The sequence below is a fragment of the Salvelinus fontinalis genome, chromosome 29, assembly GCF_029448725.1.
Source record: "Salvelinus fontinalis isolate EN_2023a chromosome 29, ASM2944872v1, whole genome shotgun sequence".
Lineage (NCBI taxonomy): Eukaryota > Metazoa > Chordata > Actinopteri > Salmoniformes > Salmonidae > Salvelinus > Salvelinus fontinalis.
In genome coordinates, this window is record NC_074693.1 from 28,511,376 (window position 1) to 28,533,698 (window position 22,323).

Genomic DNA, 22,323 nt, shown 5'->3' on the forward strand with positions numbered 1-22,323 from the left:
AAAAACACTGATACACCTCTCTTTATATGTCTCTGGTATTTGTTCACTTTTTAAAGTCATGGTTTTGTTATGTTTTGCATCCCAGGTTAAAAGTGCATGTTTATCAAAAAAGACATAAGGTTTGTGAACCATCTAAAAAACACATTAAAAAAACAAACATGTTGTGTGTTTCTTCCTCACTCTCCACCTGAGCGCCTTAGCACCTGAGGAAACAGACAGTGGACCGTCAGCGTCATCCTCCTGTTCTTACACAGTATTAGGGAGGTTGCGTCGCTGTGTGTCATTACCTGATGTCGGTCCGTGTCAGTGTCATTAAGGCACAATAATAAAAGCTAGAGAGAAAAACAAAAAGAGGAAGAAGAACTAAACAAATCATAATAATGTTAAAGAATGTTAAAAAAAGGAGAGAAGAAGACACGTTACTGTTCAGAATTCTAACTGAAGTGTCCTACTGCCCGCTCACATGACCCACAACCACAGGAGGCTGGTGAAGGGAGGCTTATAATAATAGTTGGAATAAAGTGAATAGAGTGGTACCATGTGTTTGATACCATTCATTTTGTTTCCTTCCAGCCGTTACTATGAGCCCATCCTCCCCAAATTAGGTTCCACTAGCCACCTGTGCCCACAACACATACATAGATGTTTCTTAGACAGAGAGAGAAATGACATATATACCTTTTCTTCAATTTCCTTGACTTGCCTCTTTTGCATGTCAATCATGCCTTCCAACTGTCTTATTCTCTGTAAGGCGAATAACACAGAACATATGGTTCAGGAGGTCAACTTCCTACTGACCACAGGCTCTGTATTATAGTTTAGAAGTAGAACAAATAAATGGTTGTGGTTGTTAAACAGTTGCTAATGAAAGTGACGACAACCCTTTCCACATGTATTCCCAGAAGCTGCCCTACTCCCATGTTACCATGGCAGCTGTTGCAGAGCGTCAAATAAAAAAGATCCTGCTGCCATGACAACGAGCAAGTGGAACAATGGTGAATCTTTGTTCAGATCACATGATCTGATTTGTTGACTGACCTTTGGTCTTGGCTACACACGCACGCACACTTCCATTTGCTCCTTTCCTCTCCTCTAAACACTATTTGAGACAGACTCAGACAAGCGGTAAATCCAAAACCTTCACTGGAAGTAATCCTGATAGAGTTATGAAACAATGGAACCACACTGATCACATTCTCCCTAAAAGCTGCTTAGATCATAACCACGGGAGGCTGAGTCAGCCAGAGGAGAGGCAGTGCCTGGAAAATATCTGTTTTTGGGGGACGGGATTAGGTTGAGATCCTGTATTGCACCCAGCAGGGCTGGTGGAGGAGAGACCAATGAAGAGAAGACTAAGAAAAATGTCTCAGCTGCAGGTCGGTTATGGAGAATGTTCTATTATAATTGATGTCTTTAGTAAACTCCTATTGTGTAACTGATTAGACAGTCGATGGTTAGTTTCTGAAGCAAGGAGTGTTGAGGTTAGGAGTGTCGTGTTGAGGTTAGGAGTGACGTGTTGAGGTTAGGAGTGTCGTGTTGAGGTTAGGAGTGTCGTGTTGAGGCTAGGAGTGTCGTGTTGAGGCTAGGAGTGTCGTGTTGAGGCTAGGAGTGTCGTGTTGAGGCTAGGAGTGTCGTGTTGAGGCTAGGAGTGTCGTGTTGAGGCTAGGAGTGTCGTGTTGAGGCTAGGAGTGTCTTGTTGAGGGTAGGAGTGTCGTGTTGAGGGTAGGAGTGTCGTGTTGAGGGTAGGAGTGTCGTGTTGAGGGTAGGAGTATTGTGTTGAGGGTAGGAGTGTCATGTTAATGTTAGGAGCATAAAGACTAATAGAATAAGGATAGGACTTTTGTGAAATGTTGAGGTTTGGTGGAATACACAAAATACAAGGAAACACACACACACACAAGCAGGAGGGATACTGCATCTTTTCTCTGTGGCGGCTGCAGGTTAAGGCCTTTCCTTACCTGCTGGGCATGCTGTAGGAGCTCCATGCGCTCCTGTAAGATCTGACTGTCATACTGGCGACTCTGCCTGAGTATCTGCCTCCGTAGTTTGTCCACGGCTAGCCCCAGCTTCTCCCGCTGCCTGTCGGACAAAGACTCTGCGACCGCACGCCCCCCCGGCTCCTGCTGCAGAGCGCTATACAGAGTCGCCTCCAGCTCTGCGATCCTCTGCCATACAGCCACATACACAGGTACGCCACTGTGATCATGACCAAGATGGAAAACACTGTTCCGCTTTATATCTAGTGTCACTATAATGGTGTGTTTTTCATGGTAACTACAGTGTAGGTACTAAGTCCACTTTGTTACATAGTACTTACAACTGTTACACCTGTTTACGGCTTATAATGTCAGTGTAGTGACCATGTAAAAACATGCTTCTATTGACACTGTATAAAGTGGAACTAAAAACACAAAAACACACAGATGAATCAAATGAATAAATGGTGAGTGCTAGATACTCCTGTTGTTACCTGACTCATGGTGGTAGTGACTGTTAAATCAAGTTAGAGAGGGGAAGAATGTAAAACATACAGGCTTCTCTGTACTGGGAACATTCACACATCTCTAGTCTACGTGTAGTTCCTCTTGATACAGTCTCATTAGAATTACACACTTCAGGGAATCAAGGGAATCAATAGACATCCTGTCTCGGGATTGTACTGTTAATATCTGAGAGTGTTAGGGATGTGTCTGAACAGTTAATGCACAGCCATTCTCCCCAGCCAGTAGGGTGTGTCTCGTTCTGTCCTTTAGTACCCAGGTCAAACACGGGTTCATTGAGGAAGAAGATGCAGTATCCCGACAAGACATGACAAACTCAAACAGCAGGGTTTGGTCTGTGGGTTAGTGATGTTTTATGGTTTTACATCATTTAGAGGGCTGACAGAAGGTCTACATCTAGGTCTAAAACGTATACTTTATGAAACTATTGCATGTCATCTTGATAATATAAGGACTATTGTAATATATAATTAGAATACAATATATGCCATTTAGCAGACGCTTCTAACCAAAGCGACTTACAGTGATGCGTGCATACATTTTACGAACAGGTGTTTCCTGGGAATCTAACCCACTATCCTGGCATTGCAACTTCAAGTTCCATGCTCTACCAACTGAGGACCACCACCCATGTTCCTACAAGCAGGAGACAGCTGTAGAGTAACCCTCCTGTCCCATCATGTTGCTGTGTCGTACCATGTAGGCCTGATCCAGGGCCTGCTTCCTGTAGTCCAGCTCCTCCTCCATGAAACCCTTCTGCTTACTGAACTGGTCCTGGAACAGCCACAGCAAAACACAGGATATGAAATCACATCACGGGGTATCACATTGAATCACCATGACAATGGCGTCACGTCAGAGACAGTGAAAAACTACTGATACTTGGTCAGATGTTTTTTTGGGGTCTCTCACCGTCTCATTCTCCAGGTCAATCATCTTCTGGGTCAAGGCTGCCTCTGTGCTATTTATCTGTTTTAACCACTATGGAGGGAGGAAGAGAGAGAGAGACAGAGAAAGACACTCAACACATACTGTACAGTTAAATACTCAGTAGATAATGGACCAATAGGTGTAAGAGGCAGGCTCAGAGATAAGGAGGAGAAGGGGGAGGAGGAGGAGAAGGAAAGGAGGAGAAAGATGAGGAGGATGAAGAGGAGGAGGAAGACGAGAAGGAGGTGGAAGAGGAAAAGAAGGAGGAGAAGGAGGAATAGTTGAAGAGGAGGAAGAGGAGAAGGAGAAAGAGGAGGAAGAAGACGAGAAGGATGAAGAGGAGAAAGATGAGGAAGAGGAGGAGGAGGAAGAGGAAAAGAAGGAGGAATAGTTGAAGAGGAGGAAGAGAAGAAGAAAGAGGAGGAAGAAGACGAGAAGGAGGAGGAAGACGAGAAGGAGGAAGAGGAGGAGGAGGAAGAGGAGGAAGAGGAGGCAGATGGGTTGCCTCCCACAACCCATCTGCCTCATCTTGGAGAAGGAGAGACTGACCTTCTCACACATTGACAGAACCGTCCCCGCCTGGATGACAACAATCTGCTCCTCGTTACGCAAGTTCTGGAGACGAAGAAGAGACAGGAAATGGATATAGAGGATCAGGGAGGGATAAAAGTATTTATTAAGGTTTTAATTGAGGGAGAAAATAGCATTGTGAATGTTAGTAAGATCATTTTATTGAGAGTATTAGGAACAGTGGAGAGAGTGTAAACTCACCCCATTATCTCCCAGGATATCCAGTTTCTTCATCAGATCTGGAATAACCACGTCCTAAAGAGGGATTACACATCCAGTTTACATACGCTGCGAGAGGGAGAATGTGTGTGTTTGTTTTACCTTGATGCCCTCCTGGTGACAGAAGATCTGCAGAGCGCTGTTGCTGTTCTCTGGGAAGGTAGTCATGTGGAATCCCATGGCTGGAAGCCTGTGTTCCCTCTCCTAATGGACAACAAAGACAGTTAACCCAGCCCTCATTCACACACACACACACACACACACACACACACACACACACACACACACACACAAACAGTCCTACAAGTCTAATTTACAGACCACAACAGCCAGCCCTCTAAAGGGGACAGTACAATCACAACTAATATTCTGGTTGGGTAGACTGGTGTGTGAGACTAATAGTGAATGCGTCAGGGTTGGGAACTGAACTGAATGGGTCAGGGTTAGGAACTGAACTGAACGGGTCAGGGTTGGGAACTGAACTGAACGGGTCAGGTTTAAGAACTGAACAGGTCAGGAACTGAACTGAACGGGTCAGGGTTGAGAACTGAATGGGTCAGGATTGAGAACTGAATGGGTCAGGGTTGAGAACTGAACTGAATGGATCAGGGTTGAGAACTGAACTGAATGGATCAGGGTTGAGAACTGAACAGGTCAGGACCTGAATGCGTCGGGAACTGAAAGGAATGGGTCGGGAACGGAAGTGGTCAGGGTTGAGAACTGAACAGGTCAGGGTTGAGATCTGAACTGAACGGGTCAGGGTTGGGAACTGAACGGGTCAGGAACTGAATGGGTCAGGAAATGAACTGGATGGGTCATGGTTGGGAACTGAGCTTAATGGGTCGTGGTTGGGAACTGAACTGAATGGGTCAGGGTTGGGAACTGAGCTTAATGGGTCGTGGTTGGGAACTGAACTGGATGGGTCATGGTTGGGAACTGAGCTGAACGGGTCAGGGTTGGGAACTGAGCTTAATGGGTCGTGGTTGGGAACTGAACTGAATGGGTCAGGGTTGGGAACTGAACTGAACTGGTCAGGGTTGGGAACTGAACTGAACGGGTCAGGGTTGGGAACTGAACTGAATGGGTCAGGGTTGGGAACTGAAGTGAATGGGTCAGGGTTGGGAACTGAACTGAATGGGTCAGGGTTGGGAACTGAACTGAATGGGTCAGGGTTGGGAACTGAACTGAATGGGTCATGGTTGGGAACTGAACTGAATGGGTCATGGTTGGGAACTGAACTGAATGGGTCATGGTTGGGAACTGAACTGAATGGGTCATGGTTGGGAACTGAACTTAATGGGTCATGGTTGGGAACTGAACTGAATGGGTCAGGGTTGGGAACTGAACTGAATGGGTCAGGGTTGGGAACTGAACTGAATGGGTCATGGTTGGGAACTGAACTGAATGGGTCATGGTTGGGAACTGAACTGAATGGTGTACAGTATTTACATGATGAGGATAGCATGCTCAGGATCTGTCCAAATGAGTTAGGTGGAGAAACATGATTTAAAACCAAAGTAAAGTAATAGGGTTTAAAAACATACTCTGGGAGTTCAAATGGACCAGTTTAAGTGACTGAGTGGCTCTTTGGGTCCATTCAACCCATTCTTGTGTGTGTATTACGAGTTTCTTTGATACCTTCTTGAAGTGATCGAGTATCTCCTATGAAGTCATCATGAAAGATAGAAAAAAAGGATACTATGAAAGATACTCTAAAAAAGTATATGAAAGAGCTCATTAAAGATATCCTACATCAGTTGTTGGAGGCAGAACCTGAAAGGAGGAAAGCCATGCAGTCGATAATCTTCTATTATGGATAACAATCAAGAGATCTCGGACACATGTGCCTGATGATTTGAATGTTGTGCATACGACTGCCTTTTTAATGAACAGAAAGAAACTTGAGAACAACTACATGCAAGGAGGAGACAAATGAACAAAGGATGGGCAGATGGTGAACTTGAACACATTTTATTCCATTCAAAATTATATTCATCTCACTAAAGACAACATTCTTGTACATCTTTCAATTTAAAAAAAATAAACTTTTCCAGTTCAGTGGGGATGGTAAGGCGGTCAGAATACAAAGTACATACAATGGGTCGAGGCACAGTAGTGTGTATGTTTGTGTGCGTGCGTGTGTACGCTGTACTAAGCGCCACAGGAGGCTGGTGGGAGGAGCTATAGGAGGATGCTCTCACTGTAATGGCTGTAATGGAATTTATGTAACGGAATCCAACATGTTTTTCTTGTGTGTTTCATACCATTCCATATATTCCATTCCAGCCATTACAATGAGCCCGTCCTGCTTTAGCTCCTCCCACCAGCCTCCTCTGCTACTAGCACGCTTGTGTGTGTTTTGGTCACTGTATGTAGGTCTTGCGTGGGGACTGGAGACCGGTGTCGCCCCCTGGGGACAGTTTGATGGTGCACTCTCTTACTTCGAGCTCTAGCACTCTGAACTCCAGCAGCTCATTCTGGTCCCTCACGTCCTGCACCGCCGCCTGCACCTTCCACTCAGCTTGCTGTAACACACACATCTACACACACACACATTTTTGTATTTCCCGCCACATTAGATAAACTATGTATCTAATAAAAGTATACAAAGGCGCCCAATCCGAGTGTCCTTTCCTTCCAGATTGCTCACAGGACGGTGTTGAGTGACAGAGGAGTAGGAGGTACCTTACCTTGTCGTGGAGTTCCTGATTGGTCCTGATGAGGTACTGCTTCTCCTCCACCCACTTAGAGTCCTGGAGAAACATACGGTCACACACACACCTCAGAGGAAAACTAAAGTATCACAACACAGAATGATAAGGGAGATAAGAGCACCTTGCCACCCATAGGGGATACTGTACAATGTACATGCATGAGCACCCAAACCCAAAGAGATTCAGCCACACCGGGTGAGTACTAGCCCAAACTGTCCGTTTCTGAACTGAAACCCACAAGCCCAAAATAAGTGAAAAAATGCATTCAAATAGTCAGCACACATGCATGCAACCACAAGTTAAACACAAAAGATATTGCTGTAACATGGTTTTATTGAGCCAAAAAGAAACAAAGAGAAAGTTCACCACCAGAATGACCAGAAATACAGAGAAATGTGCTCAGAAATCTGTATTGGTACAGTGAACAGCATGCTGAACAGAGATTCAGGAATATTGAGGCACCAGAGGTGAGAGCAGTGCAACAGAAAGTGCAAAAATGCCACAATGACACAAACATGCAGTAAATGTGAGGCATGCAACAAGTACCAGAGAATGATGGAGGATGCTATGAGTTCTGACCTCTGTGAAACGCTGCTCGGTATTAGATCTATTCAGTCTATTGATATCAGGCTGAGCAATCAACAAGAAGATTGAACAATCTATGTGATTTGCATCATGGTGCATTTGTTTTGTTTTGACCCCAAAATCCATATACACTTCTCAAAATGGATTTCACTCTGGTTTTACAAATATCATTACTTATCCAAGGAAATAATGTAATTGATATATCTTTACAGAGGAACTGATTGAAGATGATTTCCACATAATGTCACATAATTAAGACAATACAATATATATATATCTTCATTAACCTTGTTTCTTCAGAGTCAAATTTGTAAATGCTAGGTAAAATTTGATGACTGGCTGATTTATTTATCATCAGTTTTCTCATGATCATGAGGAGATAAATCCTGATGATCTTTTCCAGAGAAAATAGACCATATACATTAAAATACTGTCAATGACAGTGGAGCACACACACAGGGCAGAGTTGTGACAGCATCAGAGTGACATCACAGGATCCTGCGGCAGATCCGGTCGGCGTAGCCGTAGCGCCAGGCCAAAAGCAAAGCCCCAAGACAGACAAGCAGCAGGGCCAATGAGAGCGGAGCAGCCAGGGACCTCCCAGTCTTCTCCCCGCCCACTTCCTCTTTTACCTGCCCCCTCTCAGCCAATGCCTTCTCCAGGTCGGCGATCTTCGCCTGGCACCCAATCAGATCTGCCTGCAGTTGCTCACGGTTCTGGGGGAAGGTGAACGTAGCCAATCAGAGACCAGAGTCAAGTCAGTTCAATCAGGTGAGTTAGTGCTGGAACAAAAGCCTGCACACCCTGCAGCCTGCTAAGATAGAAGAACATTAACCTGCACACCCTGCAGCCTGTTAAGATAGAACATTAACCTGCACACCCTGCAGCCTGTTAAGATAGAACATTAACCTGCACACCCTGCAGCCTGTTAAGATAGAAGAACATTAACCTGCACACCCTGCAGCCTGTTATGATAGAAGAACATTAACCTGCACACCCTGCAGCCTGTTAAGATAGAACATTAACCTGCACACCCTGCAGCCTGTTAAGATAGAACATTAACCTGCACACCCTGCAGCCTGTTAAGATAGAAGAACATTAACCTGCACACCCTGCAGCCTGTTAAGATAGAAGAACATTAACCTGCACACCCTGCAGCCTGTTAAGATAGAACATTAACCTGCACACCCTGCAGCATGTTAAGATAGAAGAACATTAACCTGCACACCCTGCAGCCTGTTAAGATAGAAGAACATTAACCTGCACACCCTGCAGCCTGTTAAGATAGAACATTAACCTGCACACCCTGCAGCCTGTTATGATAGAAGAACATTAACCTGCACACCCTGCAGCCTGTTAAGATAGAACATTAACCTGCACACCCTGCAGCATGTTAAGATAGAAGAACATTAACCTGCACACCCTGCAGACTGTTAAGATAGAAGAACATTAACCTGCACACCCTGCAGCCTGTTAAGATAGAAGAACATTAACCTGCACACCCTGCAGCCTGTTAAGATAGAACATTAACCTGCACACCCTGCAGCCTGTTAAGATAGAACATTAACCTGCACACCCTGCAGCCTGTTATGATAGAAGAACATTAACCTGCACACCCTGCAGCCTGTTAAGATAGAAGAACATTAACCTGCACACCCTGCAGCCTGTTAAGATAGAACATTAACCTGCACACCCTGCAGCCTGTTAAGATAGAACATTAACCTGCACACCCTGCAGCATGTTAAGATAGAAGAACATTAACCTGCACACCCTGCAGACTGTTAAGATAGAAGAACATTAACCTGCACACCCTGCAGCCTGTTAAGATAGAACATTAACCTGCACACCCTGCAGCCTGTTATGATAGAAGAACATTAACCTGCACACCCTGCAGCCTGTTAAGATAGAACATTAACCTGCACACCCTGCAGCCTGTTATGATAGAAGAACATTAACCTGCACACCCTGCAGCCTGTTATGATAGAAGAACATTAGCCTGCACACCCTGCAGCCTGTTAAGATAGAACATTAACCTGCACACCCTGCAGCCTGTTAAGATAGAAGAACATTAACCTGCACACCCTGCAGCCTGCTAAGATAGAACATTAACCTGCACACCCTGCAGACTGTTAAGATAGAAGAACATTAACCTGCACACCCTGCAGCCTGTTAAGATAGAAGAACATTAACCTGCACACCCTGCAGACTGTTAAGATAGAACATTAACCTGCACACCCTGCAGCCTGCTAAGATAGAACATTAACCTGCACACCCTGCAGCCTGTTAAGATAGAAGAACATTAACCTGCACACCCTGCAGACTGTTAAGATAGAACATTAACCTGCACACCCTGCAGCCTGCTAAGATAGAACATTAACCTGCACACCCTGCAGCCTGTTAAGATAGAAGAACATTAACCTGCACACCCTGCAGCCTGTTAAGATAGAACATTAACCTGCACACCCTGCAGCCTGTTAAGATAGAAGAACATTAACCTGCACACCCTGCAGCCTGTTAAGATAGAACATTAACCTGCACACCCTGCAGCCTGCTAAGATAGAACATTAACCTGCACACCCTGCAGCCTGTTATGATAGAAGAACATTAACCTGCACACCCTGCAGCCTGTTATGATAGAAGAACATTAACCTGCACACCCTGCAGCCTGTTAAGATAGAAGAACATTAACCTGCACACCCTGCAGCCTGTTAAGATAGAAGAACATTACCTGCACACCCTGCAGCCTGTTAAGATAGAAGAACATTAACCTGCACACCCTGCAGCCTGTTAAGATAGAAGAACATTAACCTGCACACCCTGCAGCCTGTTAAGATAGAAGAACATTAACCTGCACACCCTGCAGCCTGTTAAGATAGAACATTAACCTGCACACCCTGCAGCCTGTTAAGATAGAAGAACATTAACCTGCACACCCTGCAGCATGTTAAGATAGAAGAACATTAACCTGCACACCCTGCAGCCTGTTAAGATAGAACATTAACCTGCACACCCTGCAGCCTGTTAAGATAGAAGAACATTAACCTGCACACCCTGCAGCCTGTTAAGATAGAAGAACATTAACCTGCACACCCTGCAGCCTGTTAAGATAGAAGAACATTAACCTGCACACCCTGCAGCCTGTTAAGATAGAAGAACATTAACCTGCACACCCTGCATTCTGTTAAGATAGAACATTAACCTGCACACCCTGCAGCCTGCTAAGATAGAACATTAACCTGCACACCCTGCAGCCTGTTATGATAGAAGAACATTAACCTGCACACCCTGCAGCCTGTTATGATAGAAGAACATTAACCTGCACACCCTGCAGCCTGTTAAGATAGAACATTAACCTGCACACCCTGCAGCCTGTTATGATAGAAGAACATTAACCTGCACACCCTGCAGCCTGTTAAGATAGAAGAACATTAACCTGCACACCCTGCAGCCTGTTAAGATAGAAGAACATTAACCTGCACACCCTGCAGCCTGTTAAGATAGAACATTAACCTGCACACCCTGCAGCCTGTTAAGTTAGAAGAACATTAACCTGCACACCCTGCAGCCTGTTATGATAGAAGAACATTAACCTGCACACCCTGCAGCCTGTTAAGATAGAACATTAACCTGCACACCCTGCAGCCTGTTAAGATAGAACATTAACCTGCACACCCTGCAGCATGTTAAGATAGAACATTAACCTGCACACCCTGCAGCCTGTTAAGATAGAAGAACATTAACCTGCACACCCTGCAGCATGTTAAGATAGAACATTAACCTGCACACCCTGCAGCCTGTTAAGATAGAAGAACATTACCCTGCACACCCTGCAGCCTGTTAAGATAGAAGAACATTAACCTGCACACCCTGCAGCCTGTTAAGATAGAAGAACATTAACCTGCACACCCTGCAGCCTGTTAAGATAGAACATTAACCTGCACACCCTGCAGCCTGTTAAGATAGAAGAACATTAACCTGTACACCCTGCAGCCTGTTAAGATAGAACATTAACCTGCACACCCTGCAGACTGTTAAGATAGAAGAACATTAACCTGCACACCCTGCAGCCTGCTAAGATAGAAGAACATTAACCTGTACACCCTGCAGCCTGTTAAGATAGAACATTAACCTGCACACCCTGCAGACTGTTAAGATAGAAGAACATTAACCTGCACACCCTGCAGCCTGTTAAGATAGAACATTAACCTGCACACCCTGCAGCCTGTTAAGATAGAACATTAACCTGCACACCCTGCAGCCTGTTAAGATAGAAGAACATTAACCTGCACACCCTGCAGCCTGTTATGATAGAAGAACATTAACCTGCACACCCTGCAGCATGTTAAGATAGAAGAACATTAACCTGCACACCCTGCAGCCTGTTATGATAGAAGAACATTAGCCTGCACACCCTGCAGCCTGTTATGATAGAAGAACATTAACCTGCACACCCTGCAGCCTGTTATGATAGAAGAACATTAACCTGCACACCCTGCAGCCTGTTATGATAGAACATTAACCTGCACACCCTGCAGCCTGTTAAGATAGAACATTAACCTGCACACCCTGCAGCCTGTTATGATAGAAGAACATTAACCTGCACACCCTGCAGCCTGTTAAGATAGAAGAACATTAACCTGCACACCCTGCAGCCTGTTAAGATAGAACATTAACCTGCACACCCTGCAGCATGTTAAGATAGAAGAACATTACCCTGCACACCCTGCAGCCTGTTAAGATAGAACATTAACCTGCACACCCTGCAGACTGTTAAAATAGAAGAACATTACCCTGCACACCCTGCAGCCTGTTAAGATAGAAGAACATTAACCTGCACACCCTGCAGCCTGTTAAGATAGAAGAACATTAACCTGCACACCCTGCAGCCTGTTAAGATAGAACATTAACCTGCACACCCTGCAGCCTGTTAAGATAGAAGAACATTAACCTGCACACCCTGCAGCCTGCTAAGATAGAACATTAACCTGCACACCCTGCAGCCTGTTATGATAGAAGAACATTAACCTGCACACCCTGCAGCCTGTTATGATAGAAGAACATTAACCTGCACACCCTGCAGCCTGTTAAGATAGAAGAACATTAACCTGCACACCCTGCAGCCTGTTAAGATAGAAGAACATTAACCTGCACACCCTGCAGACTGTTAAGATAGAAGAACATTAACCTGCACACCCTGCAGCCTGTTAAGATAGAAGAACATTAACCTGCACACCCTGCAGCCTGTTAAGTTAGAAGAACATTAACCTGCACACCCTGCAGCCTGTTATGATAGAAGAACATTAACCTGCACACCCTGCAGCATGTTAAGATAGAAGAACATTAACCTGCACACCCTGCAGACTGTTAAGATAGAACATTAACCTGCACACCCTGCAGCCTGTTAAGATAGAACATTAACCTGCACACCCTGCAGCCTGTTAAGATAGAACATTAACCTGCACACCCTGCAGCCTGTTATGATAGAAGAACATTAACCTGCACACCCTGCAGACTGTTAAGATAGAACATTAACCTGCACACCCTGCAGCCTGTTAAGTTAGAAGAACATTAACCTGCACACCCTGCAGACTGTTAAGATAGAACATTAACCTGCACACCCTGCAGCCTGTTAAGTTAGAAGAACATTAACCTGCACACCCTGCAGACTGTTAAGATAGAAGAACATTAACCTGCACACCCTGCAGCATGTTAAGATAGAAGAACATTAACCTGCACACCCTGCAGCCTGTTATGATAGAAGAACATTGTTCTTGTACTCCTCTTGGCAAAAGCTCATGTTTTGAGACAGTGATGGGCACATCAGGAGTCTAATGAGGGATATCAGGGGCAGGCTGTAGGGGTTAAAGGTGAAAGCTACTCACCCTGGCCACTCTCTCAGCATCGTGTGACCCCCCAGTCTGTTCCTGTAGGAGGGCGTAGGCCCGCTGGAGAGCCTGGTACTCTCTGGTCAGCTGTCTGAAGCGCAGCTCTGACTCTTCACGAGAGACACCCTGGGGAATGAATACAATACATAACAAGCCATATAGCATACGCTTTTATCCAAAGCGACAAACAGTCATGCACGTATACATTTTACGCACGGTTGGTCCAGGGAATTTAACCCACTATCTGGGCATTGCAAGAGCCATGCTCTACCAACTAAACTACAGAGGACCGGGTAGCGACATGGTCAAACACACACACACTTACGTCCTCCAGGTCCTCCTCAGGTGTGGCAGGGGTGCAGTCTGTGAGGTCAGTGTTGTAAGAGGTCAGAGACGACGTCTCAGAGTCCACAGACTCCTCATCAAATCCAAAATATGTCTCCACAACATGCCTCTGGAGAGATAGAGAGAGAGAGGGAGGACGAGGAGAGAGGGGGAGGGATAGAGTGGGGGAGGGAGGAGGGTGGAGAGCGAGAGAAGGAGAGAGAGAAGGGGAGAGAAAAAGGGAGTGATGAGCTGTAATATATTGATCTACACACACACATACACAAAAACAATAGGAGAGAAGACTATTTGAAACACACTGTGGTATCTACCTCGGGGGTTGGTAATAGAGGGAAGGTAGGTGCTGCGACATTGCCTCCCTCTGCTGGGAGTACACGGGCTGGGCACCCGACACGGATGGCTCCAAGTAGAGGTAATTAGGGGAAAGTACCAACCAGCCGTGGAGGCCACATAAAAGGAGCACTGTGGCACACCGCGGGGGAGAACAGAGAGACCGACAGAGCAGAAGCTGAGAAGAAGGACCGAGCCAAACCTACATGATTTCGTTGTTATATTTATTTGATTGCTTAGTAAAGTTGTGTTTGCTGACTAGAACCTCCCTGTCGCTGTGTTAATCTCTGCACGCTCAGCCCAACACCCCACGGTTTACCACATATGGTGGAGAATGCGGGAATCTCAGTTGCTTTGGGTGCTGTGGGGGTCGAGCGTACGGAGATTACCATGTAGGAACTGGTGGCTCAGTTTATCCTCAGCCAGCAGAAGCAGCACCAACAAAACCGCAGACTGGTAGCGGAGGTAGCCCAGTTGAAGGCTGGGAGGGCTCAGGAGTCTGGCCCGAATCAGTTCCTGGTTAAGTTAATGGAGGAGGACGTGGATATGTATTTGTGCACCTTCGAGAGGACGGCACAGAGGGAAGGATGGCCCAAGTGGGCCAGCCTGTTGGCACCCTACCTCTCCGGGAAGGCCCAGAAGGCCTACTTCGACTTGAATGCCGACCAGGCCGCAAATTATGAGGCACCCAAATGTGAGAGGGCGGTCGGTCCAATGGGAAGTGACGACAGTGCTAGAGATGGGGGTACTGGAGGAGTCCCACAGTGAGTGGTCTAGCCCTATAGTGCTGGTACCAAATCCGGACGTATCCGTCCGCTTTTGCAATGACTTCCGGGGCCTGAACGAGGTCAGCAAGTTCGACATCTACCCCATGCCCCGGGTGGATAAACTGATTGACCGCTTGGCGATGGAGAGATACGTCAGCACCTTGGACCTGACGAAGGGGTACTGGCAGTTGCCGCTTTGAGCGGCCTCGCGGGAGAAGATGGCCTTCTCCACCCCGGGGGGGTTATACCATTACCAGGTTCTTCCTTTCGGGCTCCACGGGGCTCTAGCAACCTTTCAGCGACTCATGGACCGCGTCCTGTGCCCGCCCAGTGAGTACACTGCTGCTTATTTGGATGACATAATTGTGTACAGTGACAGTTGGGAGTCCCATCTCTGTAGGTTACAGGCAGTGTGGATGTGCTAAGGGATACGGGTCTGACCGCGAACCCCCACAAGTGCAAGCTGGGCTACGCCGAGGTGAAGTACCTGGGCTATCAGATCGGGTGGGGAAATGTGAAGCCCAAAAAAAAAAAAGAGATACAATGGCTGCCATTAGGAAATGGCCGGTCCCCCGAACCAAGAGGCAGGTGAAGTCGTTCCTGGGGTTAGCAGGCTACTACAGTCAATTTGTACCAAACTTTGCCGCAATAGCTCCACCCCTCACAGACCTAACGAAGGCACGACTACCCCAGACGGTGCGATGGACGGAGGACACAGAGGCGGTGTTCCAGGCCTTGAAGGATGCGCTATGTTCGCACCAGGTACTCATCACCGTGGATTTATCAAAAAAACTCCTGGTCCAGACAGACGCATCTGACCAGGCAGGAAGCTCCTCCCGAGGGAGAAGAATTACTCGACTGTCGAGAAGGACTGCCTCGCTGTGGAGTGGGCACTGGACACCCTTAAGTATTACCTCCTCGGGAGGAAGTTCACCCTGATCACTGACTGTGCCCCCCTTGCGTGGATGGCTCCAATTAGAGGTAATTCGGGGAAAGTGCCAACCAGCCGTGGAGGCCACATAAAAGGAGCACTGTGGCACACCGCGGGGGAGAACAGAGAGACCGACAGAGCAGAAGCTGAGAAGAAGGACCGAGCCAAACCTACATGATTTCGTTGTTATATTTATTTGATTGCTTAGTAAAGTTGTGTTTGCTGACTAGAACCTCCCTGTCGCTGTGTTAATCTCTGCACGCTCAGCCCAACACCCCACGGTTTACCACAACACACACTCACCCAACCCATGATGCTACAGAACACTCACCCAACCCATGATGCTACAGAACACTCACCCAACCCATGATGCTACAGAACACTCACTGTGACATACTGTAGACTGTCCATCAACCTTGGAACAATCACTTCCCCATTCCTTACCATCCGATTACGAAACACAAATCATCCACACAATAATCTCTAAAAAATAAAGGCTAATCTCATCCATCTCATTGATTTTATAAACTCAACAGTATTGTCCTTCCCATTAATCTCAAGACCAACCCAGTCAGCTCAATAGTCACTGTACTACAGTAAAGTCCTTACCATCGTGTTTGTAGGTCATCCCCTGACACCCAGAGAAGGCGAGGACAGAACATAACACACAGACAGATGAATCAGGAGAAGGAGACAGACCATAACACACAGACAGATGAAGCAGGAGATGGAGACAGACCATAGCACACAGACAGATGAAGCAGGAGATGGAGACAGACCATAACACACAGACAGATGAAGCAGGAGATGGAGACAGACCATAACACACAGACAGATGAAGCAGGAGATGGAGACAGACCATAGCACACAGACAGATGAAGCAGGAGAAGGAGACAGACCATAGCACACAGACAGATGAAGCAGGAGAAGGAGACAGACCATAGTACACAGACAGATGAAGCAGGAGATGGAGACAGACCATAGCACACAGACAGATGAAGCAGGAGATGGAGACAGACAATAGCACACAGACAGATGAAGCAGGAGATGGAGACAGACCACAGCACACAGACAGATGAAGCAGGAGATGGAGACAGACAATAGCACACAGACAGATGAAGCAGGAGATGGAGACAGACCATAGCACACAGACATGAAGCAGGAGATGGAGACAGACAATAGCACACAGACAGATGAAGCAGGAGATGGAGACAGACCATAGCACACAGACAGATGAAGCAGGAGATGGAGACAGACCATAGCACACAGACAGATGAAGCAGGGGATGGAGACAGACCATAGCACACAGACAGATGAAGCAGGAGATGGAGAGTACGAGCTGGACATACTCATACATACTGGTGCTATACAATAAACCTCCTGACAAAGCTAGTATCCTCGAAGGTGAACTATACTGTTTTCTGGCACTGAGCTCTGAGGCCGGGCTGTCTCAGTCACCCACTTACCAGACACAGACAGAGAGGTGTGTTAGCTAGCATCCACCAATCCTCTTTAAGATAGTTAACAGGCCTGTGAGGTAGCAGCACTGTACTCTTCCATTCCAGTCAGACTCTCCCAGTAAGTGTATTCTGTTCCATTCCAGTCAGACTCTCCCAGTAAGTGCATTCTGTTTCATTCCAGTCAGACTCTCCCAGTAAGTGCATTCTCTTCCATTCCAGTCAGACTCTCCCAGTAAGTGCATTCTCTTCCATTCCAGTCAGACTCTCCCAGTAAGTGTATTCTATTCCATTCCAGTCAGACTCTCCCAGTAAGTGTATTCTGTTCCATTCTAGTCAGACTCTCCCAGTAAGTGTATTCTGTTCCATTCTAGTCAGACTCTCCCAGTAAGTGTATTCTGTTCCATTCTAGTCAGACTCTCCCAGTAAGTGTATTCTCTTCCATTCCAGTCAGACTCTCCCAGTAAGTGTATTCTGTTCCATTCCAGTCAGACTCTCCCAGTAAGTGTATTCTGTTCCATTCTAGTCAGACTCTCCCAGTAAGTGTATTCTGTTCCATTCTAGTCAGACTCTCCCAGTAAGTGTATTCTCTTCCATTCCAGTCAGACTCTCCCAGTAAGTGTATTCTGTTCCATTCCAGTCAGACTCTCCCAGTAAGTGTATTCTGTTCCATTCCAGTCAGACTCTCCCAGTAAGTGTATTCTGTTCCATTCCAGTCAGACTCTCCCAGTAAGTGTATTCTGTTCCATTCCAGTCAGACTCTCCCAGTAAGTGTATTCTGTTCCATCCCAGTTAGAGTCCCAGTAACCAGCTCCAGTTATAGATGCAGGGAGTGTGTTAAATCTCTTAGCAACATACATCCCCGACTCTGCTAACTCGAGGACCCAGTCCAATTACTAGAATCACTCCTCCTCTCCTGATCATCAACACCTCATCTACCTATCCTTCTGACTGAGTTTGGAAGAGATTACCAAACAGGTGTCATTGTTCCCCCATCTGAGCCCAATTAAACACAGTCACACGCACTTAGGAACCGATGCATTCACACGCCCCATCTGACCCCAATTAGACAGAACCAGAACCATCAGCATCATGAGAAGAGACTATTGCTTATTGACAAGCCGCTGGACCAGCAGTGTGTGACAAGAGGCATAGAACACAACAAAGAAACACTATAAAACACACACAAACACACAGAATGGTAGAGGGAGTTGTAGTCTTACTTTAGGTGGTAGCTTGAGGGGTTTTCTTCGGTTCTTTTTGCAGCGCATCAGTCTGTCACGTTCCTGTGCAGAAAGGAGCAACTTGGGATATAGCCTTTTGAGTTTGGACAACATGCATCGTTTCTGTATGAGAAGGCTCTGATTGATGTGGGACTGATCCTGAACCTGACAAACTAATTGTACTAATCTAGGCCATCGATCGTCCCGTGTTTGGAATCCTGGGGACAGAATCTGAATACTATTTGATTTAGGCTTGTCAAAATGCAGCCACGGTAAAAAGTGAGACGGGTAGGATTCTTTATGGGAACAACCAGGGTTGGAGAAGGTAAACAGAGTTGTGTATCCAACACCTGCCCCCAGGACCGGACATGTTGGGGCGATCCAGAACTATGATCAGCAGCAAGGAGCCAGCAGAACATCACCGTGCTAATGAGTAAATTAGCAACAGGCTCTGATTAAAAGTGATTAGAGAGTGGGTGGTGAGAGTGGGAGAGTGGGTGGTGAGAGTGGGAGGTGATTGGCTGGCTGGCGAGAGGGTCTGGAGGGCAGGACCAACATGTTACCCAACAGTACACTCACCCTAACGGCAGCCATTTTATTCCACTGTTTCAATATACTGCAGTAAAGTACAACAAAATGTCTGCCTGTTTGTTTAAAAACCCATGAGCTAGGCGGGTGCCCATATTCACTAATCTCACTACAATAAGGATCTGTCAATGCCCTGTTGTTTGGAAGTTCTGGTGATTTAAAGATCAGGTCAACTACAATGTCGATGTTAGAGTGTCTCCCTGACCTGCGTGAGCTCGTCGATGATGCCTTGTTGCTCGGCAACCTGCAGCTTAAGGAACTCTACTTCCTGTTCCTCGTGGGCCTGACTTAGGTCTATCAGTGAGGTAGGCCTCTTCAGCTGCTGGGGCTGAGGCTGCTGGGAACGAGAGTGCACATTCTCCTTCTGAGAGAGGGAGAGGGGGAGGGAGAAGGGGGAGAGAAAGTGGAAAAGAGAGAGAGGGAGGTGAGGAGAGATACATTATCAGGGGTCAGCGACTCAAGTGTGGAGGTTGAGAGAGACAGAGACAGAGACAGAGACAGAGACAGAGACAGAGACAGAGACAGAGAGAGAGAGAGAGAGAGAGAGAGAGAGAGAGAGAGAGAGAGAGAGAGAGAGAGAGAGAGAGAGAGAGAGAGAGAGAGAGAGAGAGAATAGGGCAGAATTGGGCCGCTTTCCAGTAATAATGAAGATACAGAAAAGATCATTAACATTTTGGCTACATCTAAATTCAAGTCCAAACTACAGTCTGAAATTTAAAGCACTTCAAACCCAAGAGCTGAGCCCAGAAACAAGCCCTCTCAGTCAGCTGGTGTTGGACCTCACCAACCAAGCTGACACCAGCACTGCTTCAAAAGAAAGAATTCCAATAAACAAAATCATGAACCAATCAAAGGACTCATATATACAACATTGGAAAAACGAAACAAAATCCCAAAGCCGACTAAATTGCTATCTGACCCTAACCAGAGAATATGAATTGGCTGATTATCTCTACTCTGTCAGAGATACGAAGCAGAGACAGATCCTTACCAAGTACAGGCTGAGTGACCACCAATTGGCAATAGAAAACGGCAGACCAAAAAAAAAGGCTACCCAAAGAGGAGCGTGTATGTGGTCACTGCACGACAGGGGAGGTAGAAACAGAGATGCACTTTCTCCTTTACTGTGATAAATATTCCTCACCAAGAGATTCATTATTCACAGAAATGTCTACATTTATTCCAAATTTTAACTTATTAAACCCAGAGGAAAAACTAAAAATAGTCATGGGCGAAGGAGCAATGGCTCCTCTTGCAGCCAAATATGTATTTGCCTGCCATAGCCTGAGGGACACTGAATAATAACATCTGCATAGTAAGCAGTATTATGACTGTTACTTATTATGACAGAGAGAGAGAGACAGAGAGAGAGAGACAGAGAGAGAGAGACAGAGAGAGAGAGACAGAGAGAGAGAGACAGAGAGAGAGAGACAGAGAGAGAGAGACAGAGAGAGAGAGACAGAGAGAGAGAGACAGAGAGAGAGACAGAGAGAGAGACAGAGAGAGAGACAGAGAGAGAAAGAGAGAGAAAGAGAGACAGAGAGACAGAGAGACAGAGAGACAGAGAGAAAGAGAGACAGAGAGAGACAGAGAGAGACAGAGAGAGACAGAGAGAGAGAGAGAGAGAGAGAGACAGAGAGAGAGACAGAGACAGAGACAGAGAGAGAGAGAGAGAGAGAGACAGAGAGAGAGAGAGAGACAGAGAGAGACAGAGAGAGAGAGAGACAGAGAGAGAGAGAGAGAGAGAGAGAGAGAGAGACAGAGAGACAGAGAGACAGAGAGACAGAGAGACAGAGAGAGTGAGAGATGCTTTGTTGACTTCAAAAAAAACTTTTGACTCAATTTGGCATGAGGTTCTGCTATACAAATTGATGGAAAGTGGTGTTTGGGGAAAAACATACAACATTATAAAATCCATGTACATGTACAGTTAAAATTGGCAAAAACCACAAACACATTTCTTTCCACAGGGCCATGGGGTGAGACATGGATGCAGCTTAAGCCCCCCCCCCTATTCAACATATATGTAACAACGAATTGGCGAGGGCACCAGAACAGTCTGCAGCACCCAGCCTCACCCTACTAGAATCTGAAGTCAAATGTCTACTGCTGATGATCTGTTGCGACTGTCACCAACCAATGAGGGCCTACAGCAGCACCTAGATCTTCTGCACAGATTCTGTCAGACCTGGGCCCTGACAATAAATCTCAGTAATAGAAAAATAATGGTGTTCCAAAAAAGGTCTAGTTGCCAGGACCACGAATACAAACTCCATCTAGACACCGTTGCCCTACAGCACACAAAAAACGATGCATACCCCGGCCTAAACATCAGCACTACAGGTAACTTCCACAAAGCTGTGAACGATCTGAGAGACAATGCAAGAAGGGCCTTCTATGCCATCAAAAGGAACATAAAATTTGACACACCAATTAAGATCTGGCAAAATATACTTGAATAAGTTAAAGACCCCATTGCCTTTTATGGTTGTGAGGTCTGGGGTCCGCTCACCAACCAAGACTTCACAAAATGGGACAAACACCAAATTGAGACTCTGCATGCAGAATTCTGTAAAAATATCCTCCGTGTACAACGTAAAAACCCAAATAATGCACGCAGAGCAGAATGAGGAAGATACCCGCTAGTTATCAAAATCCAGAAAAGAGACAAAGAGATAAATTCTACAACCACCTAAAAGGAAGCGATTCCCAAAACTTCCATAACAAAGCCATCACCTACAGAGAGATGAACCTGGAGAAGAGCCCCTAAGCAAGCTGGTCCTGGGGCTCTGTTCACAAACACAAACAGACGCCACAGAGCCCCAGGACGGGAACATAATTAGACTCAAACAAATCATGAGAAAATAAAATATAATTTCTTGAAACATTGGAAAGAATTAACAAAAAAACAGAGCACACTAGAATGCTATTTGGCCCTAAACAGAGAATATACACAGCGGCAGAATACCTGACCACCGTGACTGACCCAAACTTAAGGAAAGCTTTGACTATGTACAGACTCAGTGAGCATAGCCTTGCATTTGAGAAAGGTTGCCGTAGGCAGACATGGCTCTCAAGAGAAGACTATGTGCACACTGCCCACAAAATGAGGTGGAAACTGAGCTGCACTTCCTAACCTCCTGCCAAATGTATGACCATATTAGAGACACATATTTCCCTCAGATCACACAGACCCACAAAGAATTAAAAAACATATCCAAGTTTGATAAACTCCCAAAGCTACTAGGTGAAATACCAGTGTTCCATCACAGCAGCAA

The 22,323-nt window shown here is 46.1% G+C and overlaps 1 protein-coding gene across 5 annotated transcripts in view; it reads right to left on the reverse strand.

The window, feature by feature from the left end:
* Window positions 1-115: 115 nt before the first annotated feature.
* Window positions 116-22,323, reverse strand: part of LOC129827776 (janus kinase and microtubule-interacting protein 1-like) — a 62,757-nt gene continuing 40,549 nt past the window's right edge. Inside the window, exons 8-23 of one of the 5 annotated variants that reach the window (XM_055888945.1) lie at window positions 19,251-19,409; window positions 18,458-18,520; window positions 13,730-13,858; window positions 13,402-13,530; window positions 8,152-8,235; window positions 6,911-6,973; window positions 6,662-6,760; window positions 4,323-4,424; window positions 4,203-4,256; window positions 3,981-4,046; window positions 3,414-3,482; window positions 3,198-3,275; window positions 1,959-2,165; window positions 679-744; window positions 288-332; window positions 116-203 (exon numbers count right to left, since the gene is read on the reverse strand). In XM_055888945.1, coding sequence (XP_055744920.1) covers window positions 177-203; window positions 288-332; window positions 679-744; window positions 1,959-2,165; window positions 3,198-3,275; window positions 3,414-3,482; window positions 3,981-4,046; window positions 4,203-4,256; window positions 4,323-4,424; window positions 6,662-6,760; window positions 6,911-6,973; window positions 8,152-8,235; window positions 13,402-13,530; window positions 13,730-13,858; window positions 18,458-18,520; window positions 19,251-19,409 — 1,440 coding nt within the window. In that variant the 3' untranslated portion in view covers window positions 116-176. Of the gene's footprint in view, window positions 204-287; window positions 364-678; window positions 745-1,958; window positions 2,166-3,197; window positions 3,276-3,413; window positions 3,483-3,980; window positions 4,047-4,202; window positions 4,257-4,322; window positions 4,425-6,661; window positions 6,761-6,910; window positions 6,974-8,151; window positions 8,236-13,401; window positions 13,531-13,729; window positions 13,859-18,457; window positions 18,521-19,250; window positions 19,410-22,323 lie in introns of all 5 variants that reach the window. The other 4 variants (XM_055888946.1, XM_055888947.1, XM_055888950.1 and 1 more) reach the window with 4 other exon arrangements.